General features: G+C 48.7%; 1 protein-coding gene across 4 annotated transcripts; it reads left to right on the forward strand.

Moving 5' to 3' along the window:
* The first annotated feature begins 289 nt into the window (after nt 1–289).
* Nucleotides 290–18,188, forward strand: LOC135827805 (bromodomain-containing protein 4-like). Of its 4 annotated transcripts, XM_065340231.1 has the most exons (4): nt 290–596; nt 6,873–7,249; nt 15,868–16,361; nt 16,562–18,188. In XM_065340231.1, the coding sequence occupies exons 2-4, from the start codon at nt 7,012–7,014 to the stop codon at nt 17,504–17,506; spliced, it is 1,677 nt and encodes a 558-aa protein (XP_065196303.1). In that variant the 5' UTR covers nt 290–596; nt 6,873–7,011; the 3' UTR covers nt 17,507–18,188. The 4 variants fall into 4 exon arrangements, with proteins under 4 accessions (XP_065196303.1, XP_065196306.1, XP_065196304.1 ...); XM_065340234.1 differs by lacking the exon at nt 6,873–7,249 and having other exon boundaries at nt 297–596; XM_065340232.1 differs by lacking the exons at nt 290–596; nt 6,873–7,249 and adding an exon at nt 8,819–10,670.
* Nucleotides 18,189–18,432: the final 244 nt, after the last annotated feature.

Below are 18,432 nucleotides of genomic sequence, written 5' to 3' on the forward strand. Positions count from 1 at the left end.
ACTGTCGTCAGCTACTGCCTACACAAGCTGGTGGTTTGCATGCCGCATGTACTGTGAGCGTCGATCATGACTTTGACCTGGCCGCGATCCGTGAAACCAGTTTACAGTCCCAGGCGTCGAGCTCTGCGGATAGTATCACGACTTCCCGACACTTACCTACTACTAGTACTAGGTAACTGTTGTACTTGTGGCTGCTGGATGTGGCGTAGAACAGCACTGCAGCGGGTAAAGGCATTACTCATTACCCAGTACACATACAATCATTCAACCATACCGATTCCTGACAAATATAAGCCAGTGCGGGTCACCAGAATCGCGTTCTCACTGTAAGGCGGTCTCAGCGGAGGGTAGCCTGCTCTTCACAATTTCTTGTCGTAGCCTGCAACTCAGTAACCCGGGCATTTGACATTAGGGCCACTGTTGTTGGTGTGCTGTGTACCGGATACTTTGTGTAGCTTGCTTTTAGCTGGGTGCATACCACTGCTCCTGGTCCAAGTCAAAGAAGAAACCTTTCAGTAGTTTCCGCCATCACGTCCTAATAGTGTTTCGGTGATTATCCGCTGCCAGCCAGGCTCTGCCAATACAAACTGCACGCAGTAAGTGCTATCCTAGAATGTACATGTGTACGTGTACATGTACTGTATGTGTGATATACTGATAATGCCATCGCTTGCCCCCCCCCCTCCCCCTCGACAGGCGGGTAGCCTTAAGCATTATTATTATTATTATTATTATTATCGGCTTTTCCGCGTTGCCATCGCCAAGCAAGCTTGGCTGGTCTTCGCATAAGCTGCTCCATGATGACGGGGCGAAACATTGAATGCATGTACATGTATAATACGCTCTTGGAGCAGCCTTTGGCCCAATTTGGGGAATAAATAGACACAACTACTTGGGATTGCCATGTTACCGCCTGACACCCTTACCAACCTCATCCTCTTCCTTTCCAAATTCCAACTTACTTATTATACGTCATGTACATGTACATGTAGGTATTGTGACGTGAGGCCAAGAAGGGGGGGGGGGGGCACTGGCATTGTCGTTGGGCTATTTCGCTTGCAATTTCTACATGTGTGCCCTGTATCCGTGTACTCATGTGTACATGTAAAATACTGATTGGGACCAGTGGTGGGGAATTTCAGGTTTCTGGAGGATTGAGCGAACCTCATGACTATTGACGTATCCTGTTCCTCTCGTGTCCAATTCAGCACTCTTCTAAATAATTGGTAGATTAGGTCAAAGTTCCTGACTGCGCTTGCATGTCCAGATCAACAGGAAATGATTCGAAGACAGTGCTATTGTGTAAAACAGATGAAAGCTAAACCGATACGCCGCAACAAGGTCTGATTCGCTGTGGGTCACTGACACTTGTACATGTACGCCCCTTGCACTGGTATTTTTGGATTGTTTCGGTCTGGATGTCATTGAATCGATATCACTTTCCGCTTTTCCAGCTAATCGCCTAGAGGAGATGAATTAAAATTAAAATTCGCTGAACGCCATTATTTGCAGAACTTCAATGAATCCCAACCGTAAAGTCGGATGGTTATTGTTGTAACGGAATCGTGCATCTGCGTTGCGTACATGTACATGTACAATGCTGCCAACTGAAATCCAACCCCCTGAGCTGTGGGTTCACATTCTAGCGGGTCTCTGTTTCGTAGTTTTACCATGCCGTGTTGGGTCTTTGCGATGTGAGCGCACCGCTCAGGGGGTCGGATTTCAGCTACCAGCACTGTACATGTACACGACTGTACAATCATGTACATGTAGGTACCGGTAGGTTGACCGTCACTATCGGAGTGGCATCCGTGTACTAGTAGTAGTAGATCTACGAACAATAATTATTATGTCCTCTCCTCCTGGTTTCAACGCATTTCTTGCACTGGCAGCGCAGGCTCCTAGTGCATGATTGTAAATGTACATCCTCGGTACAAGCGGGAGATAGACATGGAGCGTCATCACTGAAACCAACACTAATTTAATGACCTGGAGTTACCGGTCTCCTTCGAATGTCCAGCGGTTCCGGATGGGAAGGAATTTCTCGAACACATTCAAGATGCACAAGAACCTTTCGTGGTGGAGTGTGTGACGCACATGTGTCGCCTCTTTGCTCCACAGGCCAGCAAAGCCAGTGCGTTGCAACACTGACTTCGAGCGGCGCGTTGTCCACGAGCTTGACAGTTGGTGTGCGCGTTATGGTGCTAATAATGAAGAAGAATTTCCGACTCTTTCCTATTTGCGTCATTCCTGGCCATGTTCGATCAGGAATCTGGCATGTCTGTCTAAAACCTCTGACATGATTGATTCAGGACAGTGCACGTGCTCGCACAGCGGGGACGAATGACTGAATCAGTGAATGAGAAACACATCTCCGCACGGCATGCGCTGCATAGTACTGAAACTAATAATAAGTGCACAATACATGTATGCCAGTGATGTACATGTACATGTACATAGTCATTGTAATTATTAAATTTTGTACATGTATGCCCGAACAGTCGGCGAAAACTCATGTAAAAGGCCTTTTGCATGGAATGAGGGTTGGTGGTAAAAAATTGCTTTTACGAACAGCGGTTAACGTACAGTAATACTGTTATAAATACACCATAGGAATTGGGATGACTTTGTATTACGAACACATGTCCGCATTATTAAAATTAATGTCGATGCCCTGGTGCCGATGGAATGTACGATGCGCGGTGCAGTACTGTTCAGTCGTGGGTATGACGATCGGCATACTGTCAATTATTTTCCATTGCCATTGGTACTCTGTACAATGACCTTGATTTGCACAGTGCTGAGTTTGCGTAACAAGCACAACACAACGCAGAACAACAGAGACCAAACATCTTTCTCGTTACTCCGAGTTTCGTGTTGAACAATACTCATCAGACGACCAACAACAACAACAAGCACAATGACAATGTAAATGACGATTGCACTACACTGTACAGTGTATTCAGCTGCTTCGGTCCATACAAGTGGCGACAGCAGTGAGCAGGCGTGGCCACGCTCAGGCGAAGTCAGCCAACAGTTCCCATTTCCTTTTGACCCCGGCCTTTGGTCATGCAGCAGTGCCCTAGTACTAGTTGGTTGCAATTGTGAGCTTGTTATTGCCTATTGGTGCGTCCGGGGCAAGCGTGAGGGGAATAGCCGGTGTCCTGGGGACAGAAGGATTGACACGTCTGTTTCACGGCTTCTAGATTTTCCGTTCGTTACACAGTTTTTTTTCAAGTACATAAATAGTGCAATAATGTACCAGGTTTACTGCTGGCCTATCGCCTGCGCCTGTTGCTTGAATGACTTTATGTCATAAACATTACAATGGACATTCTCTGTCACATTGTCGGCGCAACAAACAATACAACACGTGTGCACTGTTTGTAGTTTATCTGGACGTCGTGTGAAACTCACGGGTGCTAGTAGCCGGCAGTAGGGGTTCATGCTGCAAAAGAAAGGTGCTCGAAACTAAGAAATCCTAGGAGATAGCGTTTGTGGATCGGCCCACTCAGATCAGGCAGTGAAACGACCTTGTTGACAGCCTAAATCAGTCACTATCAGTGGAGTATTTTCCTCAAGAAAATCACCAGCCCGTGCAACGATGCAAACACTGCTGAGAATACCGCCCAACGTAAACATTGCCGTATGCACGTGTCTGACGAGAGGAGCTTTCAACCTTTGTTTTTGCTCCTCAAGTGGCCAGAGCGATTCATTGCGCTGGACCCATTTAGCACTGCCTATTGTTTGTGACATATTTCAGTCCTTTAACTAATAGTACTTGTATCCAGAAGTTTGTTGGTCTCCTCGATCAGTCATGCGATTTGTCCTTGATACCTATGAGTTCTTAAAAAACACATGCACTTGACAGTAGTATTATTATTATACAAGACTACACACTACATGTAGTCAGAACAACAGATGGCTTGATCAGTCACAACTTAAAGTTTCATGCCATCTCAGAATAGACAAGATTATGTATAATGCTTACTAGTATTGAAAATTAATAGCACCCATGGCCACATCTGTTATGAAAGGACATTAGCCTTGATTAGGTGCTGCAGTACGAGGATGCGCGTGCCAACGGGTTTGTCTTGTTCCATCACGACATCACGATCGGATTGGTGCACTGTCCACTGTCCTGTAAATGTGGATGCAGATGTAGATTTTGGTTTGCCATGCGTCACGGATTGCCAGATGACTGGCTGGTTAAACACACTGTCTTTAGTCTTTGGTTGTAGCTACTCCAGCGGAGTTTTGTTTGTTTGCATGACGGGTACGAATCTTGTATTTTGCCTGCCGGCAACGTGGAGAAAAATGATTCAAGATGATTGTGTCTGCGCAGCATGGACAATAGGGGATAAGTGAATGCTATAGAAGTTTGTTTGAGCAATCATCGACTGGTGTCTGATGAGTTCCCATGACATGAGTAACGAATGTTCCAACTGTGGCTGTTACTGTGCACCCCACCGTGGGATGCAATCATTCGTGCTTGCATATCCGCGTCTGATCCACTACGCCGGTATTCGATTGCGTAATGGTGCTAGGGTAACGATCGGGGGCCAGCCCCCTGTTGGCAGAGAGAGACTCAGAGTCAGAGAGGTCATTTATCATAGCAGCATGGCATCTCGCACTCGCAGTGTTTCCGATTTCCACTAGGCCAGTGTCTGAGTGATCGACATACATCATGTGCATTATGTGCATTGTACAAGCTACTACTAGTACTAGTACGTAGGTCTACGACAGCCTGGTCCGGACCCAGACTGCCTTCTTCTGGCAGGTTTGCTTGTACTTTTGGTAGCTACATGTAGGAGGGGGGGGGGGGAGGGGGGGGGGGGAGTGAGTTCTCCTGAACACTCGTGTAAGTCAGTTGTACGTCCTTGATCTAGTGCTCTTGTGATATGCAATGTACTGATAACTCGCAGCCTGAACCAGCCACGGGAGCCCCTACTGGCACACAACCGGTGACTTTCACTGAGCTCTTCAGCTCGAACATAATGGGCGCAGCAAAGCGCAACGCGCTACCTTCCGCTCTGGGGCAAGCAGGAGTGACGGATGCGCGGATACGCAGACCCGGACTGCCGTAAATAGCTGACGACGTTTCGATTACAACAGACATCCTTTCTTTGGTTCGCGCTCAATGCAATCTTCTCGACGTCGTTACAATGACGCAGATGGTGCTTCGTACGTTGAGTTCGTTTCTAGCTAGCTTGCTCCCAAGTGTCGATAATTGTGTCCCAGGATAGTGTGGGAGTGGAGTCGTGTCATGAGTTGACACAGGGCAATCCTTCCAGCTAGCACTACTGTCAATACGAAACACATAATTATGTACACGCTCAAAGAGTCATCTAGGACAACAGATTACAGTATCAGTAGAATGAATGGTTAGGGCAGTGGTAGTAGTGCCGCCTTGATAAATGCAAACCACATGCTATATTTGTGGTGGCGTCTGCGATCACTCTCCCTGATTCCAGGTCATGATGCGCGAGCGCAGAAAGCCACATGCATAGCGCAAATCATTGAAGACCCATTTAATACCAGGCTTGGAAGTTGATCTAGTGTGTGTCAATGTCCACACTCTACAATCATAGTCTTTGACGCAGACGTCAACACAAGCCATAGTCTTGTGTTTGCGTTCATCAAGGGTACAACTAACATGTACAGCAGATGCGCACAGCTGAATGTTGGCACTTTCGTCTTTACTTCCCGTATCAGCAAGATGAGGCCTCCAAAGGTTTGGGCATAACATCGTTGTTCAAGTCTAGCTTTTGAGAAGGTTACTGCATACTACATTACTACTAGTACGTAGACAATCGCATCACGCAGCCAACTCAAGTCGCTAATGTTTAGTACGAAAACTATCGGTATCAACATGTTATCGGTGTTGCCCATGTCTTCCATCTCAGACATGTACACATATGCCACTGTACGCCCGTATCACAATTATCACATTTTGGCCTGAAGCGGGGATCCGGGAGGGGGAAGGAACCAGCGCGGATGGTCGTTTCGCTGTCGGACCGGCGTCAAGCATGATTGACTTCAGGCGATTTTCGCGATCAAATCCGGCGTCTTGCATTCACGCACACGTCTCGGCCTCTTCATGGCGTATCGATTTGATCACATGGCCATTGTGTGCTTGCAGTATACAGAGTATATGGGAGCCTTTGCGCCCATTGTCCACGTGTCATTGTTGGGATACACTGGGTACTGATGATACATACAGCAGGATCAGGAGCGGCGAGTTGCTGTCTACCTGCTGTGATTAGGGGGTTGAGTCAGTTGAACCCGTTCACGCTGATTGCAACAGCTGAGCTGATTCGATTTACCGCTTGCGGTCGATGCGCTACGAAGCTTCATGAAAAATGACCCTGAGCACATTTGGAACAGAATGTCAACGTCCGACACAGGCAGTCAGCATGAATGCCACTGCACTAGTGCGAGATGCTATTTTGCGCTTTTGCAACAGCTGATTGAGTAGCATCGTGTAGGTCGCGATGGTATGTGCGCGTGACCCAGTCCAAGTCCGCTGCATGCAGCGCTGCTGACTCGACGACCCACGAGGAGACAGTGCAGGCACCCGTAGGTCAACTTTGTGCGAGTCTCGCAGTTTCATGATACATACGCGATTCTCACTCTCCACTCCGGGAACAGACGTACCGTGTATTGCCGGCGAGGATTTGGCCACATATCCTGGAGGAAAGATTTGTGAAGACTGTGTTGCGCACTGACCTTCGTGATGTGGTAGTTGCGAAAACGACACTGCAGGACACATATCGTAGGCTAACTTGCCATAGGAGCAGGGGATACACATTACTGCAACCAGCACCCCCAATTCCATGATTCCATGATCTGTTGCTCCTGTGTTCCGTCAGGGTGCCAGATCGGAGGTGTTCATCGCGGATATCAGGATATCTTCACTACCTAGTACAAGGAGGAGGACCGTTGAAGGCCGGCCACAGTGCACAAATCTCGCCCAAGACACAAGGAGGGTTTCAGAGCAGGCACGCAGCAATGAACGGCATACAGCAGTTGATCGCGGTCAGCAGGCAATGCAGCGGTGGGGCTGGTCCGGCAGTTGACGGCGGAGGACACACTGGCAGCAAGGATCGAGGAGCGTCCAAGCAACGCTGCGCGTCACCGGCCAGCAGCGGAGGTGCAGTAAACGCCACAAACTACGGTGTCGACAGATTGCTAGGCCTCGCTCAACTTGCAGTCGAGCAACCAAAGCTGGCAGAGACATCGCGAAGAGGTAAGCCATCACCATCCGTTCAATGTATATCTGGTAATAGTGTTGGTCCCCGGTGTGGAATATACACTTTTAAAAGTTTATACAGTACAGCTAGTAATATTTATCAACCATAAGTACAGCTAGTACGTTATTCTAGTACTGAACCAAAAGAGGTGAACAATGTCCGCAACCACGGATAACGGTTACGTGATTATGTTCCGTGTATGTTAACCCCGAGCTGACCCGAATAGCCGGCGAAAACATTTTCTTCTACGATTCTGCTTTACTCGAGTACTGTACTGTCATGGTACTTCAGTGTGTATGTGTGTGTGCGCGCGTGTGTGTGTGTGTCGGTGTGGTGAAGGGTTACATGTGCTCACATTGTCCTCCGTTTCCGCCTTTCCATATTCTGTTTCGGTCAAACAATTTTTTTCATACGCGGAATGCTATGCCGTCGCCGTCAGTTGGACCGCGCCGTGATGAGCTTCACCACCTTGTGAATGGGAGCAGACCGTTGCAAACAAAACAACAACTAAAACAGAAAATTCCAACCCTGAAGCTCCCCGTGCGCAATGTACGTCTTGAAACACCGATTGAATCAATTTGTAGTGCTTTCCGACCTGCCTCGGATCGACTAAAGCCTTTCTGCGTCTCCACACCCACAATCACACACTGTCCAAATCATGTAGCGCTACTGCCACGTGTTGATTTTCTGCTACAAAATTCACTGTCGAGTGCTGGATCAGTTTCGCGCATGGCTACTTGGTAAATTATTGTAGATCTACGTGTTGGCACCAGAGCCCGAGGTCCGCGTTGGGCATCTAACTGACAGAGGAGAATGGAGACCGATTCAGCTGGATGACAGGAAACAGCTGGGGCCGTCACGGCGCAGGCTGCTACAGAATCACGAGTGAGAAGTGTGAGGCGGTCGGCTGACAATGCGAAATCAGCGTAGGTACTGCAGAGCTGAACAGCTAACTAACTCTGCGACGTCGTGAGCTGACACTCGAATCGTGTAGGCTTGAAATGGCTAGCAACTGCGTCGCTGAATGCATTGCAACAGAATGGGGGCACTCTGCAGTAATTGCATTGAAACGCTGCCCATGTACCTACATTGATTTGTGCAATGTACGGCCAGAATCTAGCCTTCTAGGGGTCAGTCGCCAGCACAAGATAATTATGTTATGCTGATCTCATTCGCCAAACCTAAACCGAGCTGGCCTGTACATCCTTAGATAAATGAATTAGACGAAGAAATCATCTTGGATAGTGTGATTGGTGGTGAATATATTTTGTTCTGATTTGCCTGTGGCAGACTAATGGAAAGCATGGAAAGCATGGAAAGGATGGAAAGGATGAGGGAGTAATAGGTGATTCAGACTACGGCCAAAATCACGTGTAAACTTGAATTTCTATGGTGATGCAGTCATGTTTCAAAATGTTATGAACAATCCCTGATCAAATCGTGGAAACGTGGTCACAGTTGGCCGTAGTCTGAATCGCCTATAAGGAGGACAAATTCCACCAGTGGGGTTATGATGTACTTGAGAGAGAGAGAGAGGGGGGGGGGTGTTTACAACCCAACAAGTACCTTGCGCCATTGATGATAGCAACCTCGATATTGATTTTGGCACATGATGAACTCTGGCAATGTCACAGCTGAGATCTGTGGCTCAAGAATGGTTTATGGTGTTGCCATCTTTAGGCTTACACTTCAATTATCGCTGCATGACTCCTAACTTGTATGAGGCATACGTGTACAAATGATGTCTTGTCAGATAGAGGGAGATAGGGAGGGCTTTTGAGTTTTGTTGCATTGCCTTCAACAACGGTTGGCTTTGAATAGTTTGACCGTGCCAAGGGTACACAACGCCACGGCTTCTGCTGCACAGTCTTGTACAGCAAGCGTGACCCTCGTCCTTGAGGAGGGCAGGAAGCGAACATGATTTCTTGGCTCTCACTAAGTGTAGAGATTCGCAGGAGGGCGCGACGATTTCTCTTGCACAGTAACACTGTTCCTCCGTACAGGCCAGCCCCTTACAAACACAATAAAACCCCATACAAGTACAGTGTATGGTCAATGTGCATCAGTGTATGCCAGGAGTCACTGGCAGTCAACTCAGATCAGGGGCGCATCCTCAATTCCTCATTCCTCCATGTGTCATTGAGTCACTCTTTAGGCATTCACTTCTGTGACCGTGTGGCATGTCCATTCAGCACCATTGATCCTGTCTGTAAACAATCTCAAGTGCCTGGGCTTTTTCCTGCACTCCTCCTGGGGCAACTGGCTCTTCTGCCAGGGTGACTAGCATTTTTCTTGGTGGCTCCTAAACCGCACAGATTGTAAGGTTGTGCTGTGTTAGCATGTAGTGTGTTTTAGTCTGGTCAGGCGGAATGGAATTGCCCCTCTCATTACTCGTATCTCAAACACATACAGTACCTACTTCTTGCATAGGCTAACCTAACCTAGACTGAAGCAGGATCGGAAGGAAAGAGAACACTTGGCCAGTCAGGCTTTGCAGCACATCAACATGCAGATACGCAATGCTGCAACCAACTCAGCTCAGCACAACGTCAGTTGCTGGCGTCTTCTGCATGGAAATGAGCATGTTTCATCAGCTTGGGAGACTAGAGGGTTTGGGAGAATTTGCACATACTTGAGGAAAATAGCAGCGCTTGAGCTAGAGCAAACACGAGAAAAGAGTGCCTTCCGCTGTAGCTTCCACGAGTGTATTCATCTCTTGTCAGGCAAAGGCCAGGCCCAGCTATGTTAGTTGCCTGCTGTGCATGCAGGGTGTAGTTGGTTCCGCCGTGTAAGGAGCGTCATCATGCTCTGTTTTACACTCAATGGCCTCTCAGAGAGCGTCCGCAGCAGTGGCATTATTATATCATTATTATTATTTTCTGACCTGGCAGGTGGCTAGGTGGTGTACAGAGGTTTGGGATCCTGGCTTCCGTTTCCTTGGCATTCAGTGACTGAGTTCAGCCCAGAGGTGCAATTATGTTTACAGCACATGCACGCTCACACACTGTCATTCAGTCAGTTCACTGTCAGGCAGCTGCTTGACCCTGGGTGCTTGTGAAGCATGGCTATTATATGGTGAGGCCTGGAACTGTAATCAAGGTGAAAGATGTAAACACTTTGCCTCTCCAAGTCTCCATACACCTAACTCTACAGTGTAGTGGTGTTGGCCTTGGGCATGATGAATCTAAGAGAGTGATACAGCAGTTTAGTGGTGATTAGCACGCAGAGTGGATCTGCCACTGTTATCACACAGTACAATGCACGGATTGTCCTCATTAGAGATCCTGTGGCCCCTGGATAGGGTGCTGATAAGATCTTGGCCAAGTGAGTCCAAAAGTACTTCATCTCCAAGGGGGCAGAAGGTCGCAGATCTATTTAGTCAACAGCAGACACACCAGCTCAGGAACTCTTCACCAAGTGAGTGCATTGATCAGGTTTCTTGATGGCGCACTTGATGCTGCTGTACAATCTGGGCAGAAGAGTGGCAAATCTAAGATTAGATTCAGCAATATTGAGTTTGAGCCGCACTGCTAAGATTTGAGCGTGAATAGACCACCTAGATGTATCACAACAACATGTTGGGTTGTGTGCAGAGAAATCAGAGAGTGTGATCAAAGGGGTTGGAGATCATAGGATGGGTTCGAAGCAAACAGAGACTCCTGATTTCTGACTGCTTCAACCCCAAATCATAGATAAGGCAGCAAACCATTCTTGCAAGCCCATTCTCTCTACATATTGAAAATCCCCCCCCTGTAATTTCTTGCTGCTACTGGCATGAACTTGATGAACACAATATGAGGCAAAATATGAGGCAAAATTGCACACAAAGTGTGTAGGGAGGGTGCAGCATGTGGCCATGTGACATTAGTGGACTATTGAAGTCATCAGAGGCCAGTTCAGTGCATACTGGTTTTCGTGTTTGGCATCACAAATACCATGCACATACCCTGCACATAGTCCAGTCATATAACCAAGCCAAACTCTAGTTTACAGCATAGACTAGTGACTTAGACCCACAGCCTGCGTTACTAGCATGACAGGAAAGTAAAATTCACAACAAACACTAGTGACCGTTAACCGGGCCAATAATGGATGCAGCTTGCAAGTCCTTGGCTTGGGGCGGCGCTGGCTGAACTATCTGATGGGGAATTGGCAGTCAAGCACTCAGAAACAATCTCATCAGTGTCAAATATAACACAGTACAATAGAACGTCAGAATTGTACCCGTGAAGTGTGGAGCTAGCTCAATCCAGTACACGAATATATTGTACCTGTTTAGGTCCAGTAAATCTATCTGCATTCCTTGCTCCATTGACCAGTGGACAGAGTGAGTAAGGTTTTGTCTGCGAGCTTGTCAAACTTGTCAAATCTTGACACCGGATTGACGTCAGTACAGCCTTGGAATTCATCAGCACGGCCGGCCGGCATGATTCGATATAGGATGAATGAGAATTCTCTCCCGCCAATACCTGTCAGCTTGTCATGTTGCAGCAGTATGCTATACACACACATACAGCATCCATGCATTATTACTTCACTGACCTTGGTATGTTTCTTGGTGAAGTGGACATCCGTGGCTGCATGCGTTGCAAGTATGTCTGCCATCCGACGTGAATGATTTCATACACAGCGCCCTGCAGCCATATGGAGTACTAGGAAACGAAAACGGGAAATTCTCCCCCTGCCCTAGGCTGCACGGTTCAGCCAAGCGAGGCAATGCATAGCCGCTTGCAGAACAACGCCAACGCCTCGAAGGCATCACACGAGTTTCATTGACCCACTGTGACCTGGTTGTTTTCAAACATGCCCGGCTGGCCTCATTGCGAAACAACAGTGCTGTCAGCATGGTGGGTGGCAGGGCTGCAGCAGAGAGCACGGAGAGCGGAGCGTCAAAAACAGGATGCTATGCGCTTGCATGCTCCAGCGCTAATGATCTTTTGATTTCATCATCGCTTGTTGTGTTCAACCATTTCACGATGTTGTCAACATCTAGTCGGAATGACATGATTGCTATGCTGTGAACATTTACATGCAGTGTGCTTCCGTACTTCTCATGAGAGTTCCAATAGCCCGCCTGCAGGCTGCCAATCCGATACGTGATTATGTCCGCTCAGCAGTGGATGATGACCTCATGCGTCCTGCGTCTGTATCACTGCCTATATGCATATACGTACCGGCAGTCTAGCCATGCGTTGTGATCTGCACTGACTATATTAGCCACCTAGCCACCTAGCCACCTAGCCACCTAGCCACCTAGCCACCTAGCCGCACTGTCCGCACTGTCCGCAGATAGACGTGGGCGATGTGATTGCACAGAGGGCAGGACGCAAGGCTGGCGTTGGCGCCCATTGCACTGTCAGCAACCATCACACACTACATCAATGTGTATCTCACGTAAATCCCGCAGGTTTGACGGTGTACAAAATCAAGCATGGCATGCCAGGCAACTGAAGTTAGGGATCTCAGCGCGTGCAGTGCGCAGGGTGTTTGCGCATACATTGCGTCATCGAGTTTTGAGTGCAGCTCGCGGACACAGCAGAAAAATGGCGACGGTCGATTTTCGACACTAGGGCCCGCGGTGGACACTAGCGGAATCGTCATCTTCATCGCCGTTCGAACATACTTTGTAATTCCCGCCGAAGGACAGCGTGGCCAAGGCGATATTGCCCCGGTCGATTTTCCTATAATTTTCCATGCGGCAAGAACCCACTTCAGAGAGGATTCAGTCAAAAATTCAGACGTTTTCTCCGGTTAGATTGTCCTAACTTCGATTTTCAGTGCATCAGCCATCGCGAACATCGCCGCCATTATCACTCAGAGAGAAGACATCGCGCTCCGTAGAAGAGGTGTTCACGCTGCGTCCAAGAGTGAAAGATTGTGCTCTTTGACCCTCCATAGTTCCTCTGAGAGAGTGTCTGGGAGATAGGTAGCTTGGAAATGGCCGTAGAACGTGCTTTCCTGGACGCAATATTCAGCCATTTCTACTGTCTTCTTCAACTTGATTTATTTCGAAAAAAATGTTCTTTTCCACGATTTCTGCACTGGACGCGTTTGGGATCGAAAATCTCACCTGCGCAGACTGGCTGCGCAGTTCACGCGCTGAGATCCCTACTGAAGTCCAGTGCCAGGCATAGCAACAGAATGGGGTCATGATGTCATCCTAGAGCAAACCCGCCAGGTTTACACTAACAAATCTGATCAGGAAGCACAAACCACACTGACATGACAGGGTTTAGAGTGATAGGTGGAAATCCGGCCTTTCTAACACTGAACACGGACAGAACTGTACAGGGTGTGTATGCACTCATTAGGAGTGCCGCAGCAGACATGGCGCATGTCTGCTGCTAGACACCAGGCTCCTCCGCACTTTCAACAGTAGTATGCCCACTGGTCGTTTACACTGGCCAGCTTCGTCTTCAGACATGCTGATACGTAGTGCGAGTAGTGTGAATGGTCGCCTCCGTTCACTTACAACTCTGAGAGTCCTGCCGTAGACGCTCTCCGTTGCGGAGGAGAAGGAGGTGATCGAGCCTGGTGGGCCGGGGCGGCTGTACGATTGTGCCGTTGAATCCCGGCCACCAATCTCCGATCCATGAAAGGAGTTTGTAGTGATTTGGTTTGCTTGTCTGCCTCGTCCCTAGTGCCTTGCAGCAAACCCTAAATGCAATCAGACATCACTGTACTAGAACCCTGATTTTCTGGATAAAAAGATTAGGGACTGGCTGTCGGCATGACTACCTGAGGTCACACCATGTAGTTTAGTGTGTGTTTAGTGTATTGGGAGGTGTTTGATAGTGCAGCCAGGTCAAGTTACTAGTTTGGGCAAAACATCCCAGTGGAAACTTGATTTTGCAAAACTCCAGATTACTGCAGCGGCAGACATTACATGCTCCTCCCAACTACTATTGGAACTGTGCGTGTGTTTACACCGTCTAGACTATGCAATGTATGTGGGGAGAGCGATGCCGAGTCCTGGATCAATCAGTTGGGGACGATCATGTATTCCAACATACATACACAAACACACACACACACACGCACAGCACAATGGCAGCAACAGTGTGAAGAGTAACCGCTACTACACAGGAACATAGAGTTCCTCAGGTCAATACCCGTCTAACAATCATTTTACGGAATATCTACAGTAGCATGGCTGATCATAAAGCAAATGTGTCTGGAATATTTGTGGTGATGTAAGGTATCGGAAAGTATGCTTCACAGCTAAGGGCTTCTTTCTGGAATATGCTCGCTGCGTTTGGAATTTGATGGCAAGAGGTTTGCAATAAGGTGCAATAAAGCGACATTGTGAAGATTTCGGTGGGGAAACCTTATCTCTCGTTGGTGGAGCTGACAATGTTGATGGAGAGGGCAAGATGTTCGTGGTTCAAGGTGGCTTGATCTCATGTCCAGTGGCGTGGCTCTAGGGGAATCAAGCCTGGCCGATAGCTTTGCCCTCCCAGCCTCTGGTTTCTGTTCAGGCCTGTGCCGATCAATGCAGAAGTGTTTATCAGATTTGGACGAGTGACAGGCGCATGTCACACCAGGCATGTGTTATCTGGCTGCAGCCACGCTCCGTGCTGCCAATACCTTAGTCAGCGTTGTCGCAGGGCCTACGACCGTGTGTAAGTGTGAGAAGAAAACACGCACAACCCGGGTACACAGACCTCCGCATTCTCCACGCGTTTCAAACCCGAACCGAGCGGACTACCTAGGCTGCCGACTTGTTTTGGCGGGGAGCGCAACGCACAGAGAATGTAAATAGAATTCCAGATTGCGTGCCAACGAGTACCATAGCTTAGCTGTCAACACCTTTCTAGTTGGTATATGTAGTGAGGTAGCACAAAGATGTTTGCTCATTCTCAAAAGAGTTTGGATACTTTCAGGGTGCACGTATTTTGTGATAGTTGTTTGGAGTGAAAAGTGCAGCGCGTCTCCATCATGAAATCCCAGCAGCAAGGTGGATGCATGGCAATGTTTAGGTTTCCTTGCTCACCAGGTGTGTAGAGTAGTGGTGTATGGGATTGTTGTTCTGTGCTAAATGGTGTAAAGTTTTGTACAAAAAAAAGCATAGTCTGTGTAGGGTATGTTGTTGCTCCGTGAAGAAGGAATGTTTACAAAAACATCATGTTACAGCTGGCTATATTGTAACATTAAACCACAGGCTCTTCATGGCAATATCTCAAAACAAATGCTTGCTGCCTTCTCATCTAGCAGATGTGTTCAAACGTGAGGATACAGAAACCAGGTCTTGTTCAAATTGACAAATTCCCAAGCAAAATTGCATTGTCTCTGAGAAATTGGGATTATCATGTCTACTTTGTGGCTTACTAGTCCAGTGTTGATCTTGTCAACAGCTGTTAGGTGCTACAATGATGTGTTGTGATCTGTGTTAGTACTCTGTTTGTGCAGTACACTCTTGTTTGTGTGAGTATATCAGATCTGTCGACGCTAGTAAATTCCGGGTTGGAGATCAATGCCGGTCCTTTTGAAGTTCACCGGTGAATTGTAGTTACACATTGCCCTGATTCTATCCCCTGTTGTATTCTTACTGTAGTAAGTGTGAATCCTGACTTATCTCATTGTATGGTTGCCTCTTGTGATCCTTGTCTTGCAGACATGCGCCAGTCGTCGCTCTGCTCCATGTCACGCCATCACTCCAACTCGCGCACATCCCTCGTGTCCATCACCAGCCCCGACCAGGAGCACCGCAACACGCCCGACAGTGGGAACATAATGAGCAGCAGTGGTGGCGGTGGCGGAGGAGAGCAGCGCCTGCACCTCACGCACAGCGGAGACAGCGGCTTTGGCGGCAGCGCTGCGGACCTAGTCGGGTTGGCCGCAGCGGCGGCCAGCAACCATAGCAACATGGGAGACCAGCCATCACCTCTCTCTGCCTCGAGTCCTCACGGCGAGGGATCGCCGGGAATTCCCAGTCCCGTCGGTGGGTATTCAATGACGGGGCGTCGACCGCAGCGGAGAAGTCGCACAAACTTCAGTCCAGAACAGCTGCGCATCTTGGAGTCGTCGTTCCGCGAGTGCGAGTACCCGGACATAGGAACACGTGAGCAACTAGCCGAAGACTTTGCCATCCCGGAAGCACGTATTCAGGTATGTGACTGTGTCTGGTATCTTCCTTCAATGTTGTTTATGCAATTCAGGTATTTCAAGTTGCATCCCCTTTCGTCTACTGCTGTGATCCTTAGCTTTGAACTCAATGAATGATTATTCATTGTTATTGCCGCTTTGGACGGAGCACGCATCTGATTATTGCACTGTTTTTGCTTATCTGTGTTTCTGTGCTGCTGCAGGTCTGGTTTCAGAACCATCGTGCCAGGGCGCGCAGACGCAAGCGCAGCAGCACCGATTGCCGCGAACCTCGTCAGGCCACCGTGAGATCGCCGCCTCGCCAGCAGCAACAAGCCGCATCGCGTCCTCGCAGCTCTGCACCAGCGCAGCAGCGATCGGAGCCACCGGCATCCAGCAGCAGCCAACAACAACAGCACCACCAGGCACCCACATTATTTGAACGACGTCACCAAGCTGCACAGCAGCAGCATCATGTCAAGCTGGAGGAGAGCAAACCACACCACGCTCCCGTTGTACGGTCGTCGTCCCCACCGCTAACTGCTCGCCAATCACAACCCATCGGAGGGCCTCCACCATTGCTACACCAGCCCAACGAGCCTGCAGTGAAAGTTGACCACGGCGGAGAAGAGGTCGATGTAACGACTTGCCAACCAACGACAACATACACATTCCCGTCGCCGGCAACAAGGCTAAGCCCTGTGCAGGTAACCATTACACCTTCTCCCCCACCGATGCAGCAGCAGCAGCAGCAACCACAGCAGGTCACACTGACGCCACACGAAACCCCTCCGGCCAGCACCGGTGGTCAGCCGCAGCCTCAGTACATCCCTGCACAGCAGCCAATGTTTGTAGCAGTTCAGATGCCGCCGGGAGCGGCAATGGCAGGGCCTGCCAGCGCGTCACCGGCAGTACCTGTGAGCGGCGGAGCGCCACAACAACCACAGGGAATGCACCCGGCACAGATGACCATGAACTACCAGCCGATACTGTCGTACGGCTCTCCCAACCAGTACGCTGCCAACATGGAATGGCCACCGACACCGCAGAGTGCTGCGGCCATGGGCCAAGCGCCCATCATCATCCCACCGCCAGTCCAGTATCAGATGCCACAGCAGTGGGTGAGAGTCTACCCTGCTCAGGCACAGGATTCACAAACACAGCAGTGAATGCCTACGCCACTGCAATGGGCTGAATTGGACCTGTACAAATACACAGCAATGAGTGCCTAAGCCACGAAAGTGGGCTGAGTTTAATCTTCATGAACAGAACAATGAGTTTTCTAAGCCACGGCAAGACACACCCACCGCTGATCTTTACTGTTCCTGTAACAGTGTCGTCTTGAGTTTCCTACTGCTTTGCATTGCAGCGACCGGATCATGTATACCGGCTCAATGAATATGAATTATGGATTTCCCAGTCCCCCCGAAACCTTTTATCTCCGGCTATATCGAAGACATTCTCTCTGGCTCAAAATCTTCTCTTTCCTTCCAGTTACTCATTGGTCATACTATATTCTAAATCGTTGTCCTTTGTGAAAACTTAGCTCTCACAGTACACGCTCTGGTAAATATCCCATGGACGGTCTGCTTTCCACAAGGTTGTCAAGGTAAACATGGAGAATACTTTTGCAAAACAATTTGAGCGATGGCCCATAGGCCGTATTGTGCTGTCCATAATTTCTGGATGCTTTCATTGGTAATCCGTGCTTTCCTTGCGTTCTTGGTTGAAAATATTGGTTCCATCCCCCCCCCCCTTTAACCCCCCCCCCCACCCCCCCCCTTAACCCCTCGCTACCCTCTACAATTACAGTGATATCACACGTTCGAGAGAAAGATATTTTTTATGCAAGAGTGACCTGGATGTGCGTGTGTGAAACTGGCCTGGCTTTCTGATGTTTGTCGGGAATTCGATTAACTAGTAGATTGGTTTGTTGTGGACCAAGCGTATTCTATTCACTGTGTGTTGTGTGAGGTTTGAATCAGTCAATCCGATTGCTGCTCGCGTAGCGTAAGACAAACAATTTTGGGTCTGCTGCACGTGCGTCTCCATCCCAATGGCGTAATGGACTATTGATTTCTCTGTGTGTGTGTGT

This window comes from Sycon ciliatum, chromosome 12 (genome assembly GCF_964019385.1).
Source record: "Sycon ciliatum chromosome 12, ocSycCili1.1, whole genome shotgun sequence".
Classification (NCBI taxonomy): domain Eukaryota; kingdom Metazoa; phylum Porifera; class Calcarea; order Leucosolenida; family Sycettidae; genus Sycon; species Sycon ciliatum.